We start from the raw sequence: 24517 nt of genomic DNA, 5'->3' as shown, positions 1-24517 counted from the left end.
GCTGCACTTGATCATAGGCTCTGAAGTTAACATTTAGTGAGATTCTGTGATGCGTCTCTGCCTCCTTTCTCATCCAACGCTGAACGGTTATGTGTCTGTCAGATAGACTGAAGCTTTAGTAGCGCAATGTTTAGGGCAGGTAGACTTTTAAAAAATCTCATTGAATGAATACTTTTTCAAAATTAAACAGGTTAAAAGAACCGGAGACCACTAGTTAGTTACGATTTCATGAATGAACAATTTCTTTTGATATTTTATTAGTTTGTGGCAGATAATACAAAAATAATAATACAAATAATATTTATTTACAAACACACTTTACACCTATCAGAGCTGAGTACCTGAGGACGGACGCTGAGAATGAACCACTCACTCATTACAAATAAGTAAATAAATGTGTAATATATTGATCCCGTACTTGGGAAATTGTTGTGTTGGTAGCAGATGTACTGTGAACAGGCTGTGCCCAGCAGGTGCCAAGCATGTTCTTCCTCTGGGTATTGAACCCAGGATTTTCTGCTCGCAGCTTCAGAGTGGCGTGCTACCCGCTACACTATAGAACCGTCCGGAAGGTGCTTATTACTCGCGGGACTAAGGACTGAGTGATTAATAAGCAGCGCGTGATTAGTTCGTAGTGAGTGATTAGTCTGCAGTGAGTGATTAGTTCGCAGAGGGTTATTGGTTCGCAGTGAGTGATTAGTCTGCAGTGAGTGATTAATTTCAAAAGCAGTTTTAAAAGTAGGCAACTGGACTTGAAAAAAAGTCATCATGTGAGTCGTTGGCACCATGGTGGATTGTTCCCCCTCCCTGTCCTCTGAGTGGGGGTCGTTGGTGTTACTTGAATGGAAGTAACACATGACCACTTAAAGGTCATATTGTTTCGAGCCCTTGGCCACTTTTTTCCAACACCCCCCCACCCCCCTTTTTGGGGTGGATAGAGAAATACATGTACTCAAACACTTAAAAACACTTAAAACTGCTTTTGAAATTGTTATGATGACCTGGATGACTGAGAATATCCACAAGTACAGGGAGTGATTAGTTCACAGTGAGTGATTAGTTCACAGTGAGTGATTAGTTCGCAGAGAGTGATTCGTGAGTTCAATATAAACGAATATTTAAGTCACGAGACTTCATTTGTGTTTGACTTGATGCTTTGTAGAGTTCCATTAGTGGCCATAGGTCAGGGAGCCCTAGGTCAAAGGTCCTGAAAAGAGAGGAGGGTGGTCAAAGATTTCCACGTTAACTTTGAGTCCTCTCCAGGCAGACCTTGGTGCCTGATTTGACGTTGTACTTTTTTGTAATAAACCCATTTATATACAAGTAAGTCAGTGTCAGCAGATATTCCTTCATTCTTCACCATCTAATAATCAATAATATCCCGGAGCCACAGACAGATACAACATTTACGTTAATGCAGCGTAACATATATGTTGTTGAAGTGTTTTACGTCGATGATGTACCATTGTAACATCTAGTGGTAGGATGCCGTAACTACATGGTCAAAGAATAAAAATGCATTGTGGGAGTTGTAGTTTAATATTAATTAATTAGTATTGTTAGCTCTCACCAGCTTTTCACGGGAATAACAGGAGCTATAGAAACAGCAGGGACAGAATCAGAATTTATCTGATTTATTTAACATTTTAGCTACACATTAGTTACATTAGTTTATAGAACTTGCAACTGCATGGAGACTTATTAGACCAAAAACATTGTTCAGAAATTGTGTGGGTATTTAAGTATAAGAGTCAACAGTTAAACTATTGCAACATGGAACAACGTTGAAAACAGTTGTCACACACTGTTTCTGCTTTGCTTACGTCAAGTTTAATGGTTCATTAAGAAGTGCACGTCAATGTTTTGACAGCCGTTTGATTTATTATTACCTTTTCTATGTAGAAAATAAGAAATATTGGCATGTATGTGTGGGCAAATCATAGTAGGTCAAACTCTACAGAGTATAATTGTCATATGAATTATCATGTGGGCTCTATTGGCATAATGGCCCAGATGAAATATATGCATCCTGCTTTTTAGCCCATTTGCCACACGAGCTTGTTTCCCACACAGATGTTGGCTGCAGAGATTGAGGTTTAACATCAGATGGAAAACAATATTTTATGTTAATTTATGAATGAGAACAAAAAAAATAGCAAAACATATGACAAACATTTTCTACTCTATGATCCATCACAGCCAACCTCAAACTCTAGTTATCATTAACTTCATTTCTGGGGGATGTAAAATTCTAACCACGATGGTGCAGAGTCCTTCTTCACAGCTAAGTCTGTCTATATAGATACATTGTGTGTAATGTTTTGTAACGCCATGGTCTGTTTTAGCTGGTTAGTATCAGGAAACACAACTCATCACTGTGTGCCCTCTCAGGCTAGAACAGTAAAAGAAAAATTACAACACAGGAAGCCATTACACACTGGAATAAACCAACAATACAAGTTTTAACATTTGTTGCAATAGTAAAATATCTTCAATTAATTGATCACCTCTTTTTTATTTTGGACTGGAATTTTACATAATTAAGGCAGAAGGATTGGTGTCATTTCATCATTCCATAAAAGTCATTCTCAGTTATGAAACACTGTCCATCATGGATCAGATATACAGTACAAATGCTGGCAGTGATCATCCCACCCTGGCTTTAAGATAAATACAAAGACTATATTGAATCTGAACGAAGATAAAAACATGGTTCCATGCCTTTTTAAAAACAACAACATTACATGCTCTTTATTACTTCACCACAAATATCTTCATAAGCTTCACTTCCTCCCTCGGAGCATACCTGGGAAAACAACCAGACAAAAGGTGCAAATATACGGACAGATGGTTCATTAATGAATAATCCTGGAACATTATCTTACTAACTAATATTACAGCAGGTGTTTTTTAAGGTGTGTTCTTCAGATGTTTGTAAGGCCTAAATAAACCCAACGTTCTTCTGGCATCTAATAAAAAATCTTAAATACCTCAGCTGTCAATCATGGTCGACGGACAAGTCTGCTGTAGTTACTGATGTTTCCAGAATGTGCTGAGGTTCTATAGTGTCTCACAGAAAACTGTCCTCATTGGACACATAGGAGAATCCGACGAAGGCGTTGCTGCAGCTGGTGCTGCCACTGAACTCCGGAGTCCGACTCACCGAGTTGGGAACCATTTCTCTGGTGAATTCTGGATCAATGTGCTGCGTGTCAGCTGGTCCTCTCTGACAAATGAGAAGATGAGGAAATAATGAGATCATTTCTCTCCTCTAAGGAGAGGTTCATACAACCTACACACCAGTACAGGACAATAGGTGAGTTAAACATATTTATCAAATGTAATACATATATATATATATTATATATATTTTCTAATACTGTATACTCTAAACTCTGCTAAGAAAATCCAAACATTACTTTATGAGAGCTAAAAATCCTAAGTCTAAGCACCCAGTATATTATAAAGTATAATAAATAAAATTAGTTGTGTCAAAACATTATTGGGTTTGGACACTCGGACACTCACCACATTAGGATTGTAGGGAGGAGTGATTCTCTTATGGTAGAGGTCGTCCCAGTTGATGGGAGTGAAGAAGATGTGGTTCTTTATTTCTAACTGTACGTTTGCAAAGAGAAAATAATCAAATATGTTGTTTACACATCTTCATATAAAGACACCACATTTACAAGTCAATAAAAAGAAACTGGGGTCAAACCACAGAGCCATGTCCGCTAGTGAACTGTCTGGGAAACTATTTTCTAACTCACAAAGTCAGCGATGGAGCCCAGGCGTCTGTGTGGGTCTTTCTGAAGAAGTCCCACCAGTAGAGAGCGGATGGCGTCAGACTTTCCTGGAGGCATGTGCAGAGGTTTGTGGAGTATCCCATCATACATTTCACCTACATCACGGCTGTAGAAGGGAGGCTGCAGCAGAGAAAGAGATCCAGACAGCATTCATCAAACACTTTGTCCTCCACATTTGTAATTTCTAAATTTGAAATTTCCTATCTGACCAATTCTTCCGTCGGCACTATGCACAAGGGCTAAGAATACTTTTGTTTACACTGAACACGTCAACAACACGTTACGTCAATGCTGACAGCACTCATACATGACCCAAAGTGACACACACCAGACTGTAGATCATCTCATAGAGCACAGTTCCCAGACACCACCAGTCCACGGTCCTGTCATACGGTTCCTTGCGAATAATCTCTGGAGCCAAGTACTGCAGATATCCAAAAAAGAAAGTACATTTGTAATTCAACTCAGTAAGGTAAAGTCAACAGGAGAAACTTTTTTTTTTTAACTCACTTCTGGTGTTCCACAGAAGGTTGAGGTGGTTCCCTCTGGTTCTACACCCTCTTTACACAAGCCGAAATCTGTTCTAACCACATGACCCTGAAAAAAAAAAAAAATATATATATATATATGTATTAATATTGCTGTCAAAATTAACAAGTTAGTTGTGTTAATTTGATTTTTTTTTTAATATTTTAACACGAGCAGTATAATGCACACTAGACACCCAACTTATCATTAACACACAGAGTTAACACATATTATTATTTGCATAAAAGCAACATTTTGAACTAGTTTAGCATTATTTTATATAGCATTTTTCTATATGAATAATTCCAACGTTTGGAATAGTCACAAATAAAAGCAAGTATGAAAATACGTTTGTTTTATTTGTCATATTTGAGAAATGTTGATTAATCTTGATTACTAAAACCAATTGTTCAACGGCCCTAAATGTTAGGTGAACAGTTTTCCACAGTCAACTGACACTGACGTTGGTCTGTAGGAATGAAGTTGACTGACCTGAGAGTCAAGAAGAATATTCTCTGGTTTCAGATCTCTGTGGAAAGTCAAAGAAGCAGACCATCAGTGTAAAACTGGAGTACTCCTCAAGTGATCAGATGTTTTTTATAAAGAAAAACAAATAATCACCGTAACTGCGTGTGTTATGACAAAATTATATTCTGTGCTATTATCCACCATTTGACTACTAAACTCACGTAGTCAGTGGAAAAACACTGAAATGACCAGCCTGACCTTATGTCTCACTGATGGGAGATGCTGCTCATTACTGTTCTCCCGTTCCTGTAAGACCTTGACAATTGCATGGACATACTCCCTGTTTGACTGACTCGTACTCGTGCAACTTGCCAAAACATGTGTTACCTGTAAACTATGTTGAGAGAGTGAAGGTAGCCGATAGCACTGGCCACCTCAGCAGTGTAGAACCTGGCCCTGGCCTCGGAGAAACATCTCTCCTTCTGCAGGTGGAAGAACAGCTGCACCGAGACAAAGACACCGATGGAGAACATAAATGCAGTTTTAGTGATACATTAATGTTTTTTTCATGTGTCCATTTAAGACACGTACCTCTCCTCCGTTGACATAGTCCAGGACAAAGTAGAGTTTCTCTGAGGTCTGGAAGGAGTAGTGAAGTCGAACCAGGAACGGGTGTTTGAGACTCTTCAGCAGAACATTTCTCTCTGCCATAATATTCTTTTGCTGAAGGGAAAGAATAAAAACTGAATAAATGTATGAAAACAATAGATTTACAGCCTTCAGTGGCTGTTGAATTTTAAAATTTGCCAAGAAAAAGGAAATACAGTTGAAGAAAGAACCGTTTGTTCTTCTTGGTTGATTTCAACTATGACCTTCAGTTCATTTTTTTTTATTTTAAGTTTAAGTTTATTATCTGATGATTCATGTCCTGTGTCAGTGAACATAATGACGTCATTCTCTTCTTCCTGTTATTTTCCACATAATCTGTATCTGTGGCCAAACTCTGTCTCCTTGTCATGTCAATAAAATAAAAACATAAAATAAAATGAAAATACAACCCTGGGTGTAAAATACAGTAAATCAAAACAAAACTGGGTGGTAATGGTTACACTATAATTTGATTTGTTTTTGTGTATTTTCTCTGCCCTCTGGTGTTTGAAGCAAATAAGGAGGAGTAAGAACTGTGGTATTTGATGTTTTCACAGTTTTTACATGAAAACAATGAATTAGCTTTGATTTCATTGTTAATTTGCCTTCTGTCTAACAACAACAACAACAACAAACACACATGAATAAAATGGTGAGGGTTGAACCAAAACCATAGAGAAAAATAATATAAAGGTTATTTTACGCAGCTTTTTAAATAGTTTCACTGTGAACTAATCTTTCGCTGTGAACCAATCTTTCATTACGAACTCTCTCCGTTTTATTATCAACTCTGTCATTATACTGCTGCAAAGTGGATCAAAGATGAAATACTTTGGTGCAGTCAGCAGGTGGCGGAATAAGTCGAGACAACACATACAACTAAATACAAATACTTGATGGTAAAATATATTGGAAATAACTAAAGGAAATGTAAACAATATGGCCAATACACACAGCAAAATGACTTTGGATACCTGGATATAGGTTTCATATAAAGGTTATTTTACGCAGCTTTTTAAATAGTACAAAAAGATAAAAAAGACTGTCAACAAAACGCTCCACAGCAGGAGTAGAAACAGACACTTGAAATGACCAAAAGAGAGCAGTGTGTTTAATGGGACTATCTCAGGCAGTTCTCAGGCTAATGCTGAGGTCACTGTTTATTTTCTGGGTAGTTGTAAAAATGTCCTTTGTACAGAACAGACTGTAGATGAGATAAGATCCAGATCATGCTGCCGAGTACAAGTGCTGTTTACTAACAACAACCACAGACGCTTGTCCTCACAATCATTCCTTAAGGTCTGACTGCACACTTTCTTTTAGAACAGTGTGTCTCCTGGTTAGATATTGTACTATCTCTAATGTATAACTGAGACACAACTAAGTAAATCCAACTTTTTATTTGATCACTAAAGGAAACTTTCTGAGATTTTTCAGTATATTTTTGTCCAATGTTGACTTTTATTTCTAAGATATAGAAAAAAATTAGAAAGTTTTAAACTTTTGCTTAAACTAAACTTACTAGGATACTTTTAAATTGACATTTAATAATAGTAGCTAATATAGTTAGCTTGTCAAATTTTGAATATTTTCTTTCTATAGGCATATTTGGTTTATTTTTTTGTCTGAATACTATTTCTGTTAGCTTTTAGCTATATCTGGGACATTATCTTTGCCAAATTGTATCTATTTTTTTGTAACTTTTAGATATCCATATCGTTCTGTCAGTATGTTTTTGCATGTTTCATAAATGATTTATGATGACCTTTATCATCGTGTCTATTTATAATACTTGTGTATTATCTTTTAGTGAATTATTTCTTTACTATTGTACTAACCTTTTACTCTACAACTACTTTGTGTCAGATATATTTCCACTAACTTTATTTGTTATAGTCCTTTTTAGTGTGGACACTTTACACATTTGTTAGCATACAGTTAGCATAGCTGTTGTAAAATACATGGTTTTGTGAAATCAAAGTTTTTTGTATAAAATTTTAAAGTTGAAGCATCAAAGAAGGAACCCTAGAACCCCAGGCACATTTTTAAATCACACGGCTCTCTTCTGTGATTTGAACTTGAATCACACATTTAAAAAAATAAAAACAGTTGAGCAGTTCTGAAGTGTCCAGGGAGTGTGGGCGACAGAACTCACCTCTTTCTTCTTCAGGATCACTTTCTTCTGCAGCACTTTGACGGCGTAGAATTTGTTGTCAGCTTTGAGCTTGGCAAGCAGCACCTGCATGAAGGGTTTTTTTTTTTTTTTTGTTAGGGGCTTGTTTAGTAAACAATCTGCGCTACCATCACCACACACAGCTGTCAGATCAGCACACAACACAGATACTGGATGTCAGTGGAAAACAGATGATGTGAGTAGTCCAGGGTGGAGAGGCCGGTACGAGCACGAGGCGAGATTGTACTTTCTATGCAGGTTTTAAAAGTTTTTTTTTTTTTTAATTCTTCCTGTTATTTTCCACACAATCTGTATCTGTGGCCAAACTCTACCACTGTCTCTTTGTCATGTCAATACAATAAAAACACAAAATAAAATGAAATTACAACCCTGGGTGTAAAATACAGTAAATGAAAACAAAACTGGGTGGTAATGGTTACACTATAATTTGATTTGTTTTTGTGTATTTTCTCTGCCCTCAAACACGCATGAATAAAATGGTGAAGGTTGAACCAAAACCATAGAGAAAAATAATATAAAGGTTATTTTACGCAGCTTTTTAAATAGTTTCACTGTGAACTTATCTTTCACTACGAACGAATTACTCTGTGAACTAATCTTTCACTACGAACGAATCATTCTCTGTGAACTAATCTTTCGCTTTGTTGTCGCAGATTCGTTTCATTTGTCACGTGACAGAGAGCTCGGGTCTCTTTTGCTCTCATTCATCTTCACATTGTGGTGTGTTTTTATTTCTTAGGTTTTCACATGGTTTTAATTGCTTATGGCATTTTGGTTACTTCGTAGACTTTGTCAGCGGAAGCAAACCACGTTTCCTTCAGTATTTAGTGTCGGAGAACCGCAACCTTCTTTACAACGCCCACAATAGGGCTAAAGCGCCACCTGCTGTAAAACGAATAAAATGATTCGTTCAAGATTCGTTGAATCAGTAAAAAAAAGTCGGTCTTCCCATAACTAGTGAAAACCTTAGTGAGCAATAGGGTTAATGTTTAATGAAGCTGGCAGCGTGTTGGGGTTAAGGGAATAGATCAAACTACAGTAGAAGACACGGCTCCGTTTTATTATCAACTCTGTCATTATACTGCTTCAAAGTGGATCAAAGATGAAATACTTTGGTGCAGTCAGCAGGTGGCGGAATAAGCCGAGCCAAGACATAATAAAACTAAATACAAATACTTGATGGTAAAATATATTGGAAATAACTAAAGGAAATGTAAACAATATGGTCAATACACACAGCAAAATGACTTTGGATACCTGGATATAGGTTTCATATACACCTGAATACATCTGGTTTGATCTTGGATGTTGAATTGTTAGTATAAAATGTCATTGTAATGTTGGCAGGATCACTTTCACTCTTGGACTGACATCACAGTGGGCCTGCAGCCCACATGGAACACACTTTTCTGACTATCTTGCAATCACATAAGACCCACATTCAAATTCTGGGGTTGACTGTGACGAACAGGTTAGGACAGATGGAAGAATGGTGCAGTATGAATAAGTAACTGTTTCACTGTTACCTTTCCAAAAGTGCCTTTGCCAATGACAGCCAAGAAGTCAAAGTCAGTGGGCCTGGCACTGGGAGAAGAAAGAGAGTAATCTATTAAATAATGTATAAACAATGACAAACTGTCCTCACTGAGTAACTTGAGGAACCAGTCTGACAATAAAACACTCCGAGCACAGTCATTAATCCAGATCAGTGATATTAAACTGTCTGACAGTGGATGGATGGATGGCTGTGTTTTACACAAATATTACACATGGCAATAGCAAGGACAGTGATGGTCCAAAAATGTACAGCTACTTACTGTGGGTTTGCTGAAGGCCCAAGGTTGACGTCATCATGAGGGGAGGAGGTTGGTGACTGCAACGGAATATAAATAAATACACAAAAAACAAAGGAAAATTAAATATATATATATATATTCTCTGTGGCCATATATATGTAAATATATGGGGCCACAACCATTAGCCTTCTATTTGGTAATTTCTGACCCCTACATTTTCAAAACTAAATTTCAGTAATCTGGTCCGTAGGCCCATTCACTGCTGCCTGCATCTGTAGTTACCTTTTTCTTTTTGCAACTTAATGTTATGACAACAGCTGGTGTGGTGTGAAAGAGTCTCTTTGAATAAAATTTGCAAGTCTTGAAAAATATTTTTTAAAAATACTTACATTACAGTCTGCCATAGCTCATATCCATTCCAGTCCCACTGTAGAGGAGAGAGAGAAAAAAAGAAATGTCTTCTCCGTCTTTTTAATAAGTGAAATTCCAAGTCGTTTTCACTCTGTATGAATGTATTCATTTACTGGTTATGTTAAAGAAATACTAGTCAGAAATGTATGCATTTGCATTGTTTTGTGGCCATTATTAAGTGGAATTCACAAAACTCCAAAAATGCACCCAGTAGGTGACAGTGACAGAACTGAAGGACATGGGGCTACAGTTTACACCAAAAGAAGAAGAAAAGGCAGGTAAATTTTAAAGCTAAAACCAATTAAAACAATAAAATGTTGTGTCATTAAACAAAACTTTAACATATGTGAAGTGAACCTTGTGTTGTAAAAAATAGGTGATTTATCTTGACAGCTCCATGCGACCCCTGGCAAGCCTTCTTATCACTGCAGCAACCAGTGTCCATGACCAGTGTCCATGACCAGTGTTTATATTTTTTTATTCCTAAACATAAATGTAGAGTTCCACCAGGAAAATGTTTGACATGAAACAGTGAAGTTGAACCTGGACTCTCCACTCAGAGATCAGAACATCACAACAGTGTTCTTTATATGCTCACACAGAGGTGGAGTTGAGGAGAGACTTAAACAGAGTGTAAACAGATGATGTTGCACACTTTGCCTTTGAGGTCCGGGCTAGTGTTTTGGGTAAGCTGTCCGCATGAATGGAAGTCACCAGTGAGTCTGACCAAGAATAACTGCCCGTGTCCTGTGTGTTTGTATATGTTTCCAAATTACCTGCTGACCTCACTGTGAGACCCCTGAACTCAGAGGAGCCGGACTTTCAGGTTTAAGCAGCTCATGGACGACAGTGACACGATGAAGGACACTGTGAGTGTGAGCATGTGTTTGTGTGTGTGTTTGTGTGTGCATTTAGTGACTGTATCATTAGGTATGTTGACACTGTTTATGCTGTAAATATAGGACTCACTCTCACGCACAGAGAGACATCAACCACATGCAAAAAAAAAAAGGTCTTCTACATTTTCTCTTTCAGCAAAAAGAAATTCACAGAATTATCATGTGCTGTATGTAACCTTGAAATTATTTCTATTGGCTTCTATTTGTTTCTAAAAACCGAATCCATTGGCAACAACCAGGCAACGTCTAACAACTTGAACTAATTACAATCATCCCAACTTCACACATGAGGTCATGAACTTCTGCACCAAATTATTTTCTGGTCATCACTGAAATGGTCCACAAATAATTTAAGTGAGAACTTTACTAATTTTCTTACCTTTGCTTAAACTTATCCAGGTTGACTTCAGCGCTAACGCCAACAGCAGTAACAATTGAACATTTAGTTCAGAAATACATTAATCCAGAGGGGGGAAAGCAAAAAGTGTGAAGTTAAATCAGCACAGTCATATTTTTGTCAATGCTGTGACAATGTGAAGAAATCACCACCTCGAACGTAAGGACGAAAAAAACAGAACAGAACCTGTGAACAATCACATGTAATCGCTCCATTCTCTGCAGTTAAAGGCTGTATGATATGAAATATTCTGATGCTTCCCTGGAGAGTTATAAATTAATAATTTAATGAGGGCAAAGGTCAACCTTTACTGTCCCTCTACTCCACTGAATCATAAAAGGTGTTCAGGAATTATCAGTCATTTTCCACAGATAGGATCGACTGCTGTTCAATCACATTTTACCGTGACAGGAGAATTCAACTTCTAAATCTAAAATCTAATATTTGTTTAAAAGAAGAAGAACACGTTCACATATGGTTTGCTCTGTGGCACTGCGGCAGCCTGATAAGGTTCAGTATCTCACAGCAGTTTTACTTTCAAAACATCTCAGTGAGACTGATCTGCAGACACCAGGCTGCAGCAGGTCACAGGTGACAACAGACCACAACCTCTGACTTCTTCAACACACACACACACACACACACACACACACAGACACACAACCTGATGATGACCAGAGTCCAATCAGTGCAGTTTCCTCACCTGTGTGCAGATCAGTGTGAAGGCAGTCACTGCTGTGGACTGTAGAGACTTGGAGCAGCGACGCTCCAGGAGACTCAGCTGCTGCGCTGGAGTTGATCTGACACAAACACAAACACACGTACACACAGGGAGGACCAAGTCAGCCAAGTGAATCATTGATGGAGAGACACAGGAGTTTAAAGAACACCTGTGTGAGTGTACAGAGGAGGTGGAGCTCTCTCTCTCTCTCTCTCTCTCTCTTTCTGACTACACGTTCATCTCTGTTTTCTGGTGTAAACACTGACCTCATGTGGACCATTAGTTAAAATTAGGAATTAGCTGCTGATGGAGCAAAAATGGATTTAGCTGAATTTAGCCAGATATACTAGGTGTTTGGCAGAAGATAACTGAAGTAGGATAAGAAATAGATAGTAGCTAATAGTTGACTAAGACTACTGAGTTAGACACAAACTAACCAGTCAATTCATTATTCAATATATGCTGTAAAAGCTGTTAAATATCACCCGCACTACATTCATCACTTTGACTTAATCTATTTAATCGTGTAAAAATGAAAATCATCTTTTATTCCATGTGTTTTACTTCTACTCTTCACACCTACAAGAAGCCAAAGATACAACTTTATTAAATACTTGAAGTGTTTTAACATTCCCACTGTTCCTTTATTTGACTGTCCGACTGTAGGCTGGTCATATTTTCTGGCCCCTGAAACAGAACGTTAAGATACAAAGAGAGGACATAAAAGGAGATTTCACCACCACAGCCAACTGTTGATGACAATATGGTCAATAGGGGGATGTGATGCAAGCAAAAATAAGTTTATAGTCAATAGTGCAGAGCACAGAACAGGCCTGCAGAGACAGAGGTAATGTAGCGTGTGTCTGTGTGTGAGATCGAAAAGCACCAGACTCAGAGGAGACCAGACAGCTTTGGACGTTTATTCATTTGTATGGACTGAATGACAAGTGTGACTCAAGATTCTCTTGACACTCACACGCACACACAAATCCCACCAGAGAGACGTACACAAAAAAGTCATACTTGAGATTTCCAGAGCCCTTAAACTGCCCTGTAGAATAAACTTTCATCAGACAAAGTCAGATTCACACATACTTTAATTTTTACCCACTCTGACATCAAATGTAAACATTTCCAAGAATGGGCTCGGAATGGAGTTCTTCTTCACATGTAAACTGCAGAGAGCTCCATCGGTGGGTCTCAAGGAGAATCCCCCTTTATAGTGCTAATGTGTGGATTTTTGCACTCTCGAGTGACCAAAGGTCAGAATGTTGGTGCTTAAATCCATCTGAGTTTCACAGTTGTGCTCACATGTAAATGCAAAGTGCCTCTTCCTCTAGGAAGGATGACCTGAAAATAATTGTTGATTTTTTTTTTTTGCACAAACTATAAATGTACAAAAGTTTCTTTCTCTTTCTGAATCAGATCAGAAATAAACCCCAACCAGGCACCAGGTCTGTGCTTTCCCTCATCAGCCTCCACTTTGACTTTTGTTACTTTTCTGAGTTAATTAATTAATTAATTCTTATTTGAATCAGTCTTTTTTTATTTCACAAGATGTGAAGCTTGTTAAAGCCCCATTGATCAGTTTCACTCATGAAAACTGGACCCATTGTTCCAAATCTGAGCATCTCCAGCCAAACGTGTGTTCCCATCACAGGACTTACTACCAGGAAATCGGTGCCAAAAACAGTGTGTCCAACATAGGGACTAGGACTAATTGCACAGTTATTTAGGCCCAAAACGATCCTTGCTCCACACGTGTGGAAAGATCAAGATCTGGTCGTATTTTGTCTGATTTATCATTTTTACAAGACCTAAGTTTCAAGCCTAAATATTTTTGTCTTAAATTGGAGGAATAAAGAGCCAACGCCATGGATCAGAAACACCTTCAGAGTATATATCACAGTACTCATTTGCATATGTATAATCTCGACTGGTCTTTCACCACAGTGGAACTGCAGGCAGACAGTGTTAGTAGAGAACATTAACTTTTCTCGAAAGTGGTCCCTAAGAGCTCAATAGTTCCCGTGGTGCACAGTGGGAACACAGCTTAGGACTCAAAGTCACAGCAGGAAGTCACTTTGGCTGAAGAGCAACAAGAGGCCGGTGACACACCAGCAGTTGGTTAAAAGCAGACTAATGTTTAGTAAAACTCTGATTTCACTGACCCTGCCTCAGCTGTGCTCTGTTCACTCTCTCTGCCACTGAATCTTTTGTACGTTCCTAAAATTCTTCTAGACCTTATTTTTGACCTCTGCTGTACTCACCCTAACTACGCTCTAGCTTCCTCTCTGATGGGCACAGGACACCAGACACATGAAAAGCGATCAGGGCTTTTTTTCCCTGCCATAAAATGAATTTTGGCACATGATGATTTGGTGGATTCACATGACATCACTTGAGACCCTCATCTGTGCTTTTGAACATGAGGATGGCGTTGGAGATCTTCAGTGCAGGACCAAGTTTGATGCTCATGATTTTCACAATGTCGGTCTGGGTGAGCAGCAGAAAGGCCTCCCCGTCAATCATCTATAAGAGAGACAAACAAAGCAGGGACGTCATAAGTTTATCCCAATTAGTAAACAGAAGACAGTCTAAGGGCAGACGTCTCCAACTTCTAGCCTGCGAGCCACTTTGGGCCCACCAACCATGGTGAAAGCACAGAAGCATTTAGCAAACACAATATTGAATTACAATCACACAATCTGAATACAGCGGTCCAGTGTGGGCATTTACATACAGTCGATACAAATGTAAAACTCAAAGCTTAAGCTAACTCAAAATGATGCACGTAAATAGGCCACAAAATTAGAATGAATTCATTCATATCTGATTATTTTGACTGAAGTAAATGTGAGCTTGGATTAAACACTAATCATCACTAATCATACAGTATCACAGAGGATGGATTACAGTATATAAATATTATATGCAAGTACCTATATATGAGGCAATGCATATTAATGAAGATTTTATAAAACTATGAAACATTTTAGTCAGAGCTAATTTAATCTTCATTTCCTCTGCAGTGAGAAGCCATGGGAAAGACACCACACAAGAAACAAGGCTCACAAAGCAGAGCAACACAAAGAGAAATACTTCTTTGCTCAGCAACACCTGACAGCAGTGTTGTTGATTATTCTCAGGTTTCCACTGCATACGCGTCAACTGAGCAACTGTACTCTCATTATATTCCTGTGTGAATGTTTTCATAAACACCTCATCCTTGAAGAGGCGAGCCTGGTCTTCGCAGCCGATTAAGTTCTGGACAAACCTGAAGACCTGCAGGAATTAGGACAGGAATTAGGAATACAGTTATTGACAAACAAATAAGGGAGAAAATATGGAGATGGTAGAAAGAGGAAAATCCAAAAAACGTCATGCCTCATCAACGCTCCACGCTGCCACCTGACTGGCGTGAATGCCTTGAACACCTGGCAGCAGCTTGCAGTGCTGCTCCCAGCACAAAGACAGAGTCCTGTCAGTCTGACTGCTCAGAGCCGACATGAACAGTGAGGGGTAGACCTCTGAGGACATGTCTGACACACACACACACACACAATTCATTGTTAACAAGTACATATATGACAAACCTAATGTTACGTTTTATTACGTGGCCCCGTCTTTGTAAGGATGAGGTTGTTACTGCTTCATCCTATTCTGAATGTTTATTTTCAAAGTAAATAAAAGTCACAGCAAATATATCAAACTCACTCTGGTAGTCTCTCTGTTGGTTCTTCCTGTATTTTGGAGGACGCCCAATCCTAAAAAATAGATGCAAAGATAAATGTAAGACAGAATACACACACATGCACAGACACACACTCAAACACACGCACAGGCAGCACTACCTGCCACGATAGTGTGTCTTCTTGGTCCTCTGTCCAAAGAAGAGGTTCCTCTTGCCTTCTGAGTCTGACAGGTCAGCCTTCAGTCTGCCCTGGTTACGCTCAGCCAATGGGCAGCCAGATATACAGTGATGAGCAGTGAAACGACCCGTCACATGACCTGAGCCGTCACAACCAGGAGTTGGACACTTTCTGTTTCATAGAGAGATGTTGAGTCAATTAAAAAAAAAAACTGGTGCCAGTTAACAAAGTAGAGATGAGAGCTGGTCACTAATGAGTGTGTCTCAAGTCTCAACCGTCCTTATTAACCTTCATGTAATTTTCCTTTAGAGAAGTCAGGTAAAAGTTTAGTCAAGTCAAGTCACATTCACATCTAGTCAGGTTAACTCAAGTCAAGTTATATTAAGTCATTAGTTACATCAAGTCAAGTCACAGCTTTTATCAAGTCTAGTACCAGTCATTCCTCTCAGTTACTGCTGTAAGTCCTCTTCATTACCATGTAACTGCAGTCAGATGTTTATTCTAAATTAAACCACAGCAGAAGCTGAACCTGTTGTGGAAGCTGTACTTGGTGGTTCTGGCGTGGCTGATGGGTTTACAGGGAACAGAGGATGGGTAGGTGGACTGAGCTGTGGCAGGAGGTTCTCTCACACCTGTAAAACAAATAAACAAATACCAACCAAGAAAGCAAGAAGCACAGGTCAAAATCTATATAGAACTTGGGTTCATTTTCTCTTCACCACTGCTGCAGGAAATCCAGCGTAACTTTTTACCATGTGGTTGTTGGGGTTTCGGCTCCCGTGGGGGAACCTTCAGTGGGTGACCGGTGGCTTCACACCAGCCAGCTGGGTGTATGTCTGGGTGATCAGAGTCCATCCACTCATCATAAACATGACTCCACCCATCATAATGGACCTGAAGCAGGAAGTGAGAACAAAAAGACCATTAGCAACAAGATCCCAGCTGACAAATCCACTCATTTAAAGCTGTTATGAACTTAAGGGAAATGAAGCATCCACCCACAAACACACTTACACACACACAGGCACTCATAAAGTTCATAACCGCAGACATTAAGGACTTCATTTTTCATACATACACATACACACAGTATCACCTTAATGCGGTGAGTGTCCACTTCTTCCACTGTGCTAACTCTGATCAGACCTGGACTTCTCTTGTCCACTGCTTCCAGTTTCATCTGAGGTTGAAAGTTATGTGGTAGGCGCTGGGGAAAATGAGGAAAATATTATTACACTGAGTGTAGAGTGGTTTAAGTACATTTACAATGTCTCTGTAGATGGAATTGTACAAAGACAAGAGAAGGATAAAAAACTTTTGTGTAATGGCCATCATATACATATGTTTATAGATGTGTTTTATATTAACTTCAGTTAGGGTTAAGCATTACAACAAGCTGCATAAAAATCACAGATAAATTAATATAATAAAAATAAATAAATACATTCAGTTATAACACAGTACTTGATTCTGATTTTAGGTCCTATTTCTGTAATAAACCAGAATTGGCATGTCTTCATTCAATGACTCCACAGCTCAGCTCATCATAGCTATCATAACTTTACCATATATACCCTCCTATAGCCTTGTAATAAAATAAAATAAACATACATAATACAACAAAATGTACATTTGATAATGTCTTACCACTTTAAAAGCATCAGCAGCCACAGCTTTAGAACCAGTGTCCTCCAGATAACGCGACCAGGAGAACCGACCCTTATCCGGAAAATCTGCTATCAGTGAAAGAAAATAAATGTCACTTTTAACCACTAAACGTAACTGTCTCCACAGCTCATTTGCAGAATAACAAGCTTACATCTTATGCATGCCCAACAAGTTACTTTAACTGTGTTCAAAATGTCAATAAATATGATGTACTACAACAACAAGCGACCTTGGGGTGGTGTTAGGGCCAAGTTCCTTTCCTGGCACCAACCAATTGGATGAATGTACGGGCTGCTGGCGTCACACCTGTACATGAATGGCAGAAAAAAAAGGGTGTCATCGAGCAAACACATTGAAAAACAATATAAGTAATGCAATACTGCAACTGACAGGAAAGCAGAAATAATCAGTCATATACAGGTTAACGGTTCACATTCAGCCATGTTAAATAAGCAGCTCATAATCACATTTTTAATAAGCTCCCAAAAGTATACAAAACACACCAGTAGTCGTACGTGTCGTCCCAGTTGTCGAAATGAACCAGGAAGCGTTGGTCCACCATGTCAGTGACAGTGGCAACACAGATGAGGGAGGGGTTCATGCGATCCACAGCTTCAAGCTTCATTCCTATCTCAAAACTACACTTGACATCAACCTGAAAAAAAAAATAGAAATATTTAAACTCTTAACTTAAGGCAACATTTTATACGTAAGAGTCACAGCGTTTACCTTGCCAGGACTGGCAAACAGTTCTTTGGGAGCGACTTGTGCTTTAGTCATTTTCAAGTAGTTGGTCCAGGTGAACTCCTCCTCTTTGCAACCTGGAGGAAAAATGGAAACAAAAAAAGTTTATTGAAATCAAATTTGTAAAAACAATAGAGTATGTGTTTTATCAAACACTTGGGGATGAACTGAGGATAAATGTGTCTTATACTATATACTATACTATATAAAGATTTTTGATAAAGTACAGCAGAGATTCTGTAGTGCGGGCATCCCTGCGGTTGTGTGAGCTGACACGAGGCGGTGCCGGAGATAAAAAAAAAAGTGATGGCGGTTTGGAGTGTACGGTAATTTTTCCTGACAACAAAGAGAGATAAAAAAACATTTCCTTTGTAAATTAAGGTGGGGGGTGTAGCCAAATAAGTCTGGGAACCACTGAAGTAGCTACAGCTTTCACTCAGGTATGAAGCCAATATGAACCAATAAAAACCAAGGTGCATTTTATAGTCATTGGTATCATTAACATTAATTAAACATTTGACGAAAAACAATGACATTAATACGAGATAAAAAAAAACTAGATGACTCTCTGAAATTATTTCTTTTGAAGGATACACACACACACACACTGTAAATGTTATAGTGTCAGTGTTGCCATATCTGACCTTTGGGAGTGTGCAGTTTATGCCCTGTGCTCTCACACCAGCCTGCAGGGTGGATGTCAGGGGAGTTGGCATTCACCCAGAAGTCATGGCAGTCAGAGTAGCCATCGAAGTGGAGCCGCAGACGGTAGCCACAGACCTGAAGAAGGACATGACAGGTGTCATTTCACAGAACAAAGTTGTCAGCGTGTGGACATTAACAGGACACTAAGACTCATGTCTGGCTCACCTCAGCCACAGTGAGGACAAAGTACATGGATGGATGTTGTGGATCAATGCCTTCCAGCTTCATTCCCTGCTTGAAGCCATTCTTCACAGTTGGCACTCTTTGAGACTAAACACGGCGGATTTAAAAGCAAACTCGTCAGTGCAGAGAAAAGACTTTGCATCTAAGTATGTGAATTTGCAGAGAAAAGACTTTGCATCTAAGTATATGAAACCTGAATGATCACTTTGAGGAGAATGAATCAGAGGAGAGAAAAGAACCAAGCAAATCAGAGGCATGGATTAGAGAAATATTATCATTATCATAGTATGTTCTTTAGCCTATTTTTGGGGAACAAAAAATATCTTTGGATAAAAGCTTTGTCAGCAAAAATCTCTACATTGTTGGAGAATCAAATTTCTTCAGAATGAAAACGCTTTAAGAACACCCTTCAAAAAATGTGTGCCTTTGGCTCCATGCACTACTTTTTCCAAACGGCATTTACATTTTCAATCTTCTTCCCTGACAATGATGTACTACTTTTTCATAGCTGCCAACAAAATCCTCCAGGTCCTATAAGAGGAGCTGCAGTGGTTGTAATAGAAGTAGTAAAAAAATCAAGGGAGCACTGGGGTGAGCTGAGTGTAATGAGCAGCAGCTCAGGCTGAGGCTGCAGATTGAATACCAAACTCGTACATACCTCTTGGAAAAGCTTGGTGGGAGCAGCGATCGCTTTGGTTTCCTCCAGATACTGTGTCCATGTCCACTGCTCTGTCTTATTGTCTCCAGCTTCACAGGAAATACCAAATATTACATTCATTTATGCAGCATGCAAAACAGCAAGACATTACCAGAACACAAACTGAGACCAAAAAAACACAGGGAGAGGGATTTAATGATGGAACAGATGGCAGGAATGAGTCTAGGGTAGAACGGAAAAAAAATACAGACAATTTTCTGCTTCTTAACGAATCACAATGTAAATTTCTGAATTTTAAATAAAACAAAATACTAATAGCATGGCAAAATATTTCCATTACACAGCGACAACAATTGATCTAGATGCTGGAGGAAAAGTGTTTTGAATAATTGTTTTTGATCAGTAATTACATTACATCACAGGGGTATTCATACACAGTATATTAATGAGTCTTATTGTCTCTGAAGGGAGAAAGAAAGAACAAAATTGTGTAACAAAATCTGCAACAAACCTGAAATTGAATTAAAATAATTTTGAAATTGCAGTGATCAACACACATAAGATCCTTACCTCCTCTGATGTGTCCTCCCTTAGAGTCGTCCATTTTCTCATCCTATGTCAATCAAAATAATTTAAAAATAAATTTAGTGTAAAGCCTAAAACATTTAAGTCACTTTGAATTATTTATTTAGTGTTATTTATGACCCATTTTTTCCATTTCTCTTAGTGTGTGCTTAGATGATGAAGATCCTTTAAAACGGAAAACATTCTGTTCTTTTTCAGTAATAATACAAAAATATGAAATGTGAAACGGTTAACTGTCCCACCGTGCCCTCGTTGTCAGAGTCTTCCTCAGACGGACTCAGGTATTCTTTCCTCTTCCTCTTTCTCATTGGTTTCAGATGATCTGGGTTCAGAGAGGGGACCCTTCCCCCTGCCGGCACCTTTTCGATCCCGATGCTCCTCCTGGAGCACAGAGAAGAAATGTTCTTCCTAAAATCTAAGGGCATTCCCAGACTTCTTTGTGAAAACTTTGTTTAAATATAAAATAGAAGGAGTTTCCCTTCAACCTAACTGCTGTCATAAATGAACTCCACTAATGCGTTTAACTCTAAATACTATTGTGAATTGAAGGGCTAGTCTGTTTATGTAGAGATTCTATTAATAGGGACATTAAGAATCAATAATCATTATGAACAGACCTGTCAGTGATGGCGTCTCTGTGAAGTTCCTCTGTGTAGCTCCTCTGAGGTTTCGGATCGTGGTGGTGTCCAGGGCCGACCTGAGCTTCTGGTTTGACTGACAGCAGTCTTCCTGGTTCTACAGCTGGAACTCTCACTGAATTGATGGGAGCTGACATTTCTGACAGGAGGAGAACAGGCAAGTCACAAAAAAGTTTGCATTTCAAATTCAGAACAAAATCCCAAACAGGTAAGTTTACTATTCCCACTGCCTTCAATTTCCACAATTTAAATGCAACATACGGTATATTCTAGCAGTTGATTCAGAGTGGTGCTTAGTTAATGCCTTAAACATTAACTTAAAACTGCCTTCACATGGTCAGGAACCATTGTTGCTTTTTGTTATTTTAGGTATAGTAACTGGAAACAAATAATGAGTTGAGTGTTGTTTTAAATATTAATAGTGTCAAAACTTTACTATACTGTGATATCTCCTGTTTTTGCATCACAACATCCTTATGTAACTCTGAGTCTACCTGGCTTGTCTGCCGCAACACCTTCTGCATCTGCAGATCTCCCAGAAGCCCCTGCTGCTATTTCAGTGGTGTTGCTGGTAGTGGTCCCTGGGGTGATCAGTGTGCTCAGTGTTCCCACATCACTCACACAGAACTACACAAATTCACACATACACAAACACACACACACATACATGCATTAATGAGTCCATCTGTGAAAAGGCACATCTGTAAATTTTACTCTGTCTCTTTGAAGATCTCTCTTTTCTTTTGACAGTGCAATTCTCTTCTGGAAGCATTTAAATCTAGTAACATCATGAGAACATCATGCTGTTACGTTTAAAAACATTAAAGCCATTCTTTGATTTTTCTGGTTGTTCTATGGTTTTGTGCAGCCTCTGTTTGCACATCCTGAAATAATCTGTCAACAACAGAATGGTCAACATTCATCTAAGAAATGGAGCTCTTACACAAACTTAGAGCTTTTTAGCTTTTATTTTCGCGTTGCATTCTTCATCGTCATTAGATTTGTGGTGTTTGTCTCTGTTTTAAGCAGCAGAAGTCACTTCCAAAGGAACAGGAGAATTAAAGAATCATTTTCACAATACCAAAAACATCTACTGTACCTTGAGGTTGCTGCTGGGCAGGATAGCCATTCCCTCCTTCCATTCTAGGACGTGGACAATGCTACAGGCCCCGCCTACCTGTGCAGTCAGGGTAGGCGCAGTTGTGTGATTGGTCCTGCTGGCTTTACCTGGATCTGCCACAGCTACAGCTGGACTCATCTCCACTTTCTGATTACTGGCAGGTGGAGCTGAGGAAAATACTTTGATCAAATGATTTGCTTTTTTGAAATAACTTTAATATAATTTAATATTCAATTATAGTTAACAATAACTACATTTGTCTCGAATCTGTAATGACATTGGTTTGAATAAGTGATGGACACAATGGTTGTAGTAAAATCCCAGGAACTACCGGTAAGAAAAAAATCTGGACGTGATCATTAAATATAAACAGGAAGAAATTGAAAAACATATCTAGTTTGTTTTGTTAAATAAGTCTATAAACCCTTACGCAAATAATATGGAAATCTTATACTGTGATATATAATTATTCTCTGCTCACGTTGACAACCACATGTTCACCCTCGGACCTGTGTTTACCTGGCAGAAGAAGAGCTGTGGTGGTGTGTGGCTGAGGCTGGGCCAGGGGCAGGGGCTTTACTTTCTTTGCCACACCATCACTGCCACAGATGAGAACAGTCTCACCAGGGGTGGTGGAGGATGGGTCCAAAGATCTATGATCTTCTTTGGGTGAAATCTCTGTGTTCACTTTGGCACTCATAATGGCACCCTTACTTTGGAGCGCTGAAAACCAGAGATAATGACGAACAGTATAGACATCATCTCCACTGTCAGGAATTACCATCAGCTTTACTAGCTAAATTGATCTCTAAATAAATCCCATTTTTCTTTGCAGTTACTGAAAAACATTTTTCATTAAATTATTAAAACATTAGGTTTTGCTCCAAATTTGCAGGAAAAAAAATCTAACAATGTTTTATTATTATCTGCAAAGGTAACCACAAAACTGTATCTTTACTGATAAGTCACCTCTAAACCATATTGAAGGATGCTAATAACAACCAAGAGGGACACCATAACCTCAGTGGAACTATTGGAAGAACTGTTAAGACACAATATATCAGATTGGTGTAGAAAACTATAAGAAATAAAAAAAATCACTTTGTCTTCCATCACCTAAAGACAGAAGAATGAAGAATTATTACTGAAATTAATCACAGAGAATATCAGAAGTCTCATCAAATCTGAAGATGCTCGAGAAAATGGCAAATGAAGATGGATATAACCAAAACAAATCTAACAACTCTGTGTAAACAGCTGACCGTTAGATTATAGGGCTCCATACTTTTAACATTTATGAATAGACTAATTTACATAATCTTATTGTGAGCTAAATACATTTTCTGATGTAAAACAGTCTCTTCCTTTTTTTCACTGTGTAATATAAATTCGAATAGAACCAAAACAACAATTCTTCTGAAAATCGCTGCTGACACCATAATAACAACAAGAGTAATTTCTGGCAGCAGCATTTGAAGTAAAAAAATGGCAGAGAATTGACGCCTTTCTCCTTCTACAGTCATGACCCCATATGACTTTTAAAAGCGTCTCTTAATAAAGCCTTTTTACATTTCATAAACACATCAAAACACGGCGTTCCAGTTAAAATGGCGGAGCTGGCAAAAACAAAAATGTGTAAGACTCAAATCCTGTGAAAACCGTCTTTTAATGAAAACTGAACCATGTCAACCATTCAGTCAGTGGGAAAAATAGACATTTCAGTCTTAGCACTGTGTTCAATGTGTTAAATATTGTAATGACTTCGGTACGTATTTTTAAACGTTTAACCAATAATGCTTAATTAAGCGCGCGTATTAAGCAAATGTGTATTTTAGAAATGAACAGCTTTGTGTTTCATTATACCCTCAGCGTCAAAATGCTCCAGTTCGAGCAAAGACACTAAAAGCCAGCGGTTCTCCTAAAGCGTCGCCGTCAAAATCTACGACCTTATATTAAGAAAATGATTGATTAATTAATTTGAGGTTGTAGATTATTTCCGAACTGAAATTTGTCTTACCAGCACTGATCTCCTGCGGCTCCGCTTCTATGAGTGCGCATGCGCGGAGCCTCTGTACAGTCACCGCTGAACCGAACAGAAGACTTGAGCGATAATTCAACACTTCCACTCTGATGCTCCTCCATATGTGGGAGAAAAACCCGGTGTACAATCGATCACACAAAACAAACCGCAGCTGTTGTCGATTTCAACGTTTATATGAAGACACACCTGCCGTTAAACCACCTTTAATATTTCCTATCGAATACACCAGTACTTCAGTTTAAGCAGTTATTACATAATTAACAGGATGTAGGACACGTCAATACTGCAGTCAGGTTCCTTTTAATCGGGGGAAAAACAGCCATCACAACAGTATTTTTTGCTTTAAGATCTTTAATCAAACATTTAGTAAAAAAAAAAACCAAAAAAAAAAAAACCAAAAAAAAAAAAAACCAAAAAAAAAAAAACCAAAAAAAA

The 24517-nt window shown here is 38.5% G+C and overlaps 3 protein-coding genes across 7 annotated transcripts in view; 1 reads left to right on the top strand and 2 right to left on the bottom strand.

Moving 5' to 3' along the window:
- Positions 1-24517, top strand: part of LOC103384526 (ER membrane protein complex subunit 3-like) — a 629629-nt gene that overhangs the window by 79086 nt on the left and 526026 nt on the right. The gene's annotated exons all lie outside the window — the stretch shown is intronic.
- sgk2a (serum/glucocorticoid regulated kinase 2a) lies at positions 1622-12014 on the bottom strand. Of its 2 annotated transcripts, none has more exons than XM_008318057.3 (13): positions 11851-12014; positions 9830-9867; positions 9462-9517; positions 9171-9228; positions 7606-7689; positions 5394-5525; positions 5190-5302; positions 4827-4863; positions 4317-4403; positions 4135-4230; positions 3771-3926; positions 3529-3618; positions 1622-3226 (listed from the first exon to the last, which is right to left on the bottom strand). In XM_008318057.3, the coding sequence occupies exons 2-13, from the start codon at positions 9842-9844 to the stop codon at positions 3071-3073; spliced, it is 1080 nt and encodes a 359-aa protein (XP_008316279.1). In that variant the 5' UTR covers positions 9845-9867; positions 11851-12014; the 3' UTR covers positions 1622-3070. The 2 variants fall into 2 exon arrangements, with proteins under 2 accessions (XP_008316279.1, XP_024915437.1); XM_025059669.1 differs by lacking the exon at positions 11851-12014 and adding an exon at positions 11130-11306.
- On the bottom strand, positions 13674-24462 carry l3mbtl1 (L3MBTL histone methyl-lysine binding protein 1). 2 transcript variants are annotated; one of them, XM_017035762.2, is made up of 22 exons: positions 24059-24462; positions 22561-22764; positions 22021-22208; positions 21416-21548; positions 20901-21060; positions 20526-20664; positions 20269-20311; positions 19699-19787; positions 19023-19127; positions 18797-18932; positions 18138-18229; positions 17912-18063; positions 17638-17714; positions 17388-17476; positions 16837-16947; positions 16493-16634; positions 16270-16372; positions 15723-15911; positions 15586-15635; positions 15256-15410; positions 15091-15153; positions 13674-14400 (listed from the first exon to the last, which is right to left on the bottom strand). In XM_017035762.2, exons 2-22 carry the CDS (start codon positions 22739-22741, stop codon positions 14266-14268), a joined length of 2532 nt encoding a protein of 843 aa, XP_016891251.1. In that variant the 5' UTR covers positions 22742-22764; positions 24059-24462; the 3' UTR covers positions 13674-14265. The 2 variants fall into 2 exon arrangements, with proteins under 2 accessions (XP_016891251.1, XP_016891252.1); XM_017035763.2 differs by having other exon boundaries at positions 17388-17473.

This window comes from Cynoglossus semilaevis, chromosome 10 (assembly GCF_000523025.1).
Source record: "Cynoglossus semilaevis isolate Cse_v1.0 chromosome 10, Cse_v1.0, whole genome shotgun sequence".
In the NCBI taxonomy this organism is placed as follows: domain Eukaryota; kingdom Metazoa; phylum Chordata; class Actinopteri; order Pleuronectiformes; family Cynoglossidae; genus Cynoglossus; species Cynoglossus semilaevis.
This window is presented reverse-complemented; position numbering and strand designations above follow the sequence as displayed.